Source organism: Mandrillus leucophaeus, unplaced genomic scaffold, assembly GCF_000951045.1.
Source record: "Mandrillus leucophaeus isolate KB7577 unplaced genomic scaffold, Mleu.le_1.0 Scaffold219, whole genome shotgun sequence".
NCBI lineage: Eukaryota > Metazoa > Chordata > Mammalia > Primates > Cercopithecidae > Mandrillus > Mandrillus leucophaeus.
The window spans coordinates 291343-294255 of NW_012102243.1; the positions used below are offsets into that span (position 1 = coordinate 291343).

The 2913-nt window shown below is 60.2% G+C and overlaps 1 protein-coding gene across 1 annotated transcript in view; it reads right to left on the minus strand.

Annotated features, from left to right (window-relative positions):
• Positions 1–2913, minus strand: part of KNDC1 (kinase non-catalytic C-lobe domain (KIND) containing 1) — a 67341-nt gene that overhangs the window by 44041 nt on the left and 20387 nt on the right. The window contains exons 3-4 of the mRNA XM_011980847.1: positions 1947–2093; positions 1454–1571 (exon numbers count right to left, since the gene is read on the minus strand). Of these exons, the coding sequence (XP_011836237.1) occupies positions 1454–1571; positions 1947–2093 (265 nt within the window). The remainder of the gene's footprint in view (positions 1–1453; positions 1572–1946; positions 2094–2913) is intronic.

Genomic DNA, 2913 nt, shown 5'->3' on the forward strand with positions numbered 1-2913 from the left:
CACAGACCCCAGCACAAGCTCTCACCACCGCTGGACCACCACTAGGCACCCCTCCCCTCCCTCCCCCATCACAGACCCCAGTGCAGGCTCTCACGGCTGCTGGGCGCCCCTCCCCTCCCCTCCCCTGACCACAGACCCCAGCGCAGGCTCTCACAGGAGGAGGCTCCCGCCTTCCTCACCTGCCCCACTCATCACATCATCCTGGCTAACTAGAGGCTGGGGCTGCCTCTCCCCAGGCCAGGTGGGGCTTCCTGCTGGGGCTTCCTGCGGGAGCCGGGGACTGTCTAATTATCTCACCCAAAGGCACGTCGTTTTCCACGAGGATTACACACGTGAGTCCCCACAGGAAGAACTTGATGTGGCTACAGCCGTCAGTGGCCGCCTCCCACACACGGCATTGCTCTCTCTCTGCTGTGCGTGTCTCTGTTCTGCCTGCTCCACGCTGCACAAACTGCCTGCTCCACACTGAGCCCCTCCCGCAGCAGCACAAACCCTGAGCTGCAAACGTGCTCACTCGGCAGGGAGGGCCCTGCCGGCCACCGTGAGGCTCCTCGGGACTGTGCCCCCGGCCACCCTCCTGAGGCCCCACAGACACAGCCTCTGTTCAAAGGCGGCCTGAGAGACGCCAGAATCCGCGTGAGCCACGAACACCCCAAATGCTGCAGCTGCAGCTCTGTAACGCGCCTGCCTGGCACCCGTGGTGGGGGCAGGTGAAAATCAGCTGTGAAACATCAACACGTCCGTTTATGTAAATGCCCATGAGACTAACACCCATGTGCCCGGCACCAATGCCACGGACTTCTGAAGCTGACCCAGAGTCACCTCTGCCTGCATGGGTGCCTGCAAGGCTGGCGCAATCAATACACATGAGAGTGTGGAAACGGGTGTGTGCACAGGACCAGCATGTTCGCGTGTTTGACCACGTGTGAGACAGTGGACGTGGTAGGCATGACAGCGGGCATGTAATGTGTGCATTCTGGTGTGGGCGTGTGCAATGTGAACAGGCATGTCTGAATTTGCATGTGTGTGACTGTGAGCAAGTGTGAATGTGTACGGGGCACATGTGATCTATTTGAACGCTTGTGTGTGGCTGTGTGAGTACACGAGTGCGTGTGATCTGTATGAATGCATGAGTGGGTGTGTGCGTGTGTGCATGGGTGTGTATAGTGTGTGTGTGTGCATGGGTGTGTGTGCAGTATGTGTGTGGGCAGGGGTGTGTGCAGCATGTGTCTGTATGCAGGGGTATGTGCGTGTGTTTGCATGGGTGTGTGTGCAGTGTGTCTGTGTAGTGTGTCTGTGCATGGGTGTGTGCATGGATGTGTGCAGCGTATGTGTGTGCATGGATGTGTGCATGTGTGTGTGCATGCGTGTGCAGCATGTGCACGTGTGTATACATGGTACACAGGTATATGTGCACACACAAGGATGCATGTGTGTGGGTTCAAGAGCTCACCCTGCAGTGCTCCGAAGGACTCGATGGAGAGGACCCTCCTCCCCACAGCAGAGAGGCTCCGGCATATGCGGCAGGAGGACGTGAGCTGAAGCTTCTCTTCACACAGCGCGATGATGCTCTGGGGACGTGAGTGCCTCAGACAGGAAGGCTCAGAGGAGGGGCCATCTCCCGTGGCCGCCCACCTGACAGGGCCGGATCCTTTGAAGGTGACCTGGGGACAGTCCCCACAGCCTGCCTGCGCCTGTCTTGCCCATTTTCTAGTATGAAAAGGCAGCACATCCGGGTTGCAGAGAACCAGGAGCCTTGTCACAAGCAAGACCTTTCATATCAAAAATGGACAATAAAATACCAAGTCCTCCTTTAAGCAAAATGCCATTGGACTGTGGTCACGGAACCCAGGGGAGGCTGCCGGGCGTGTGTGGGGTGAGCACACGGTGTCTGGGCCTGTGAGGTCAGGGTCACAACCTGGGTGGCCCAGGGCAGCCTTGCTTACCTCGAGGTCCGGCCGGTCCCCGGGGTCCTCCGCCTGCATCCGGCTCAGCAGCGCCTCGAGGTCTTGGCTCAGCCTGAGTTCCAGTGTGGGCTCTGCCACGTACTCGAGGGCGGCCTTCAGTGTGGCCCCCAGGGAGTAGATGTGCGCCTGTGGGCATGACGGGCCATCAGCTCCGGGGTCTGTGCGTGTGTGCCACCCCGACCGCGGCCACCGCTTTTCCGGGCCAGGAGCTCGAGTTTCAGGCATCGTGGAGATTCCCCTGAGGGGAAGCAGCACCCGCACCCATGCCACCCATGCTCTTGCCGCCGGCGCCCACGCCACCCACGCTCTTGCCGCTGGCGCCCACGCCACCCATGTCCACGCTGCCCACGCCCTCGCCACTTGTACCCACACCACCCACACCACTTGCACTCATGTCACCCACGCCCTTGCCACCTGTGCCCACACTGCCCATGGCCTCGCCACCCATGCCCACGTCACCCACACCCACACCACCTGCACCCATGCCACCCGCACCCATGCCACCCACGCATTTGGGCCTGGTCTGTGCTGGCTCATGGCCCCACCCCTCTGGGCTTCCTGCCCACAGTAGCCTTGAGGGGCACAGACTCCTCTGGCTGCTGCGTCTCTCAAGGGTGAAGCCTTTCAGTGTTTTTAGGTCGAAAACTTCAAAACTTCAAAAACTGGATTTCAGTAGAAGCAAAGATGGGTTTTTCTTTTTGTTTGAAAGTCTGGGTTTTCCTCCCTTGCCTAAGAACATGGGCTCTGCACAAGGTCCGCCCTGGACATAGCCGCACCGCAGGCCTGGATGCTTCTTCCCAGGACGGCTGCGTGTGGGGCTTCACCTTCCCCACAAGCAGCAGCAGAACCCAGAGCGGCTCAGGAACCTGCCCAGGGCCACGTCGCAGGCCACACAGCTCACGTGTGGAGCGGGGACCTGACCCAGGGCCACGTCGCAGGCCACACA